This window comes from Nanorana parkeri, unplaced genomic scaffold (assembly GCF_000935625.1).
Source record: "Nanorana parkeri isolate BGI_ZX_2015 unplaced genomic scaffold, ASM93562v1 scaffold2316, whole genome shotgun sequence".
In the NCBI taxonomy this organism is placed as follows: Eukaryota; Metazoa; Chordata; class Amphibia; order Anura; family Dicroglossidae; genus Nanorana; species Nanorana parkeri.
This window is the reverse complement of record NW_017308584.1, coordinates 1-737: the sequence shown is the minus strand read 5'-3', so window position 1 is coordinate 737 and position 737 is coordinate 1. Positions and strand designations below refer to the sequence as shown.

General features: G+C 47.2%; 1 protein-coding gene across 1 annotated transcript in view; it reads right to left on the bottom strand.

Moving 5' to 3' along the window:
• The window catches only part of LOC108801357 (adhesion G protein-coupled receptor E3-like), a 40,721-nt gene extending 40,189 nt beyond the window's left edge, over window positions 1-532 (bottom strand). Inside the window, exon 1 of the mRNA XM_018573285.1 lies at window positions 487-532. Coding sequence (XP_018428787.1) covers window positions 487-532 — 46 coding nt within the window. The remainder of the gene's footprint in view (window positions 1-486) is intronic.
• Window positions 533-737: the final 205 nt, after the last annotated feature.

Sequence of the window (737 nt, the reverse complement as noted above, 5' to 3'; positions counted from 1 at the left end):
TTAGGACTTCCAGAAGAGTTGGAAAAGTCTTACGTTGGTCGGCCATACTTGTCCTCCGTCATTTTATGTATGAAGCAAAGAGATAGGGGTTGCCACCTTTTCTTCAAGCGAAACCCGAACACACTCTAGTGATGCGCGGACATTTCTTTGGAGGGAGAATGGACATCCGTATGTAAATATCACAGTTGAGACTATTTTCAGTGTGGGGGGGGGGCAGTAGCCCCTATCTTCATTTTGGTTGCCCCCTGTCTGCCTGACATCTTGTGTCCGGGTTTCTGCTGCCATGAAACATACACACACAGCATTCAAAATCCAGACTATCCGGGTGAATCCTGGACAGGTGGCAAAAAGAGAAGAGTACGACCTGCGACAACCTATAGCACTCTATCATTTTTTTGGTTTCTGCTCTTCCCACTCTCTTATCATTCTATGTCTCTGCGTATATCTGTCAGGAATCTGCATAGTTATGTTCAGAGTGAGACTCACCGAGTGTCAGCAGCAGCAGGATAGGCGCTGGAAGCCTCTGATCCATGTCCGTCCTCCCGGGTCCTTTATGTTCCTCTTCTCTTCCCGGTGATGACCGGTTTTCTTATCACCTAGATGTTAACAAATTTGTGCCAGTGTTCGTGTAGCGATTATCTCTGCGTGACTTTTACAGCGCATTCACCTGTGTCTCCACACCGAACCTGGACACTAATGTCTCTGTTCTACAATGCTGTGCACTCTGATGTCTCTGT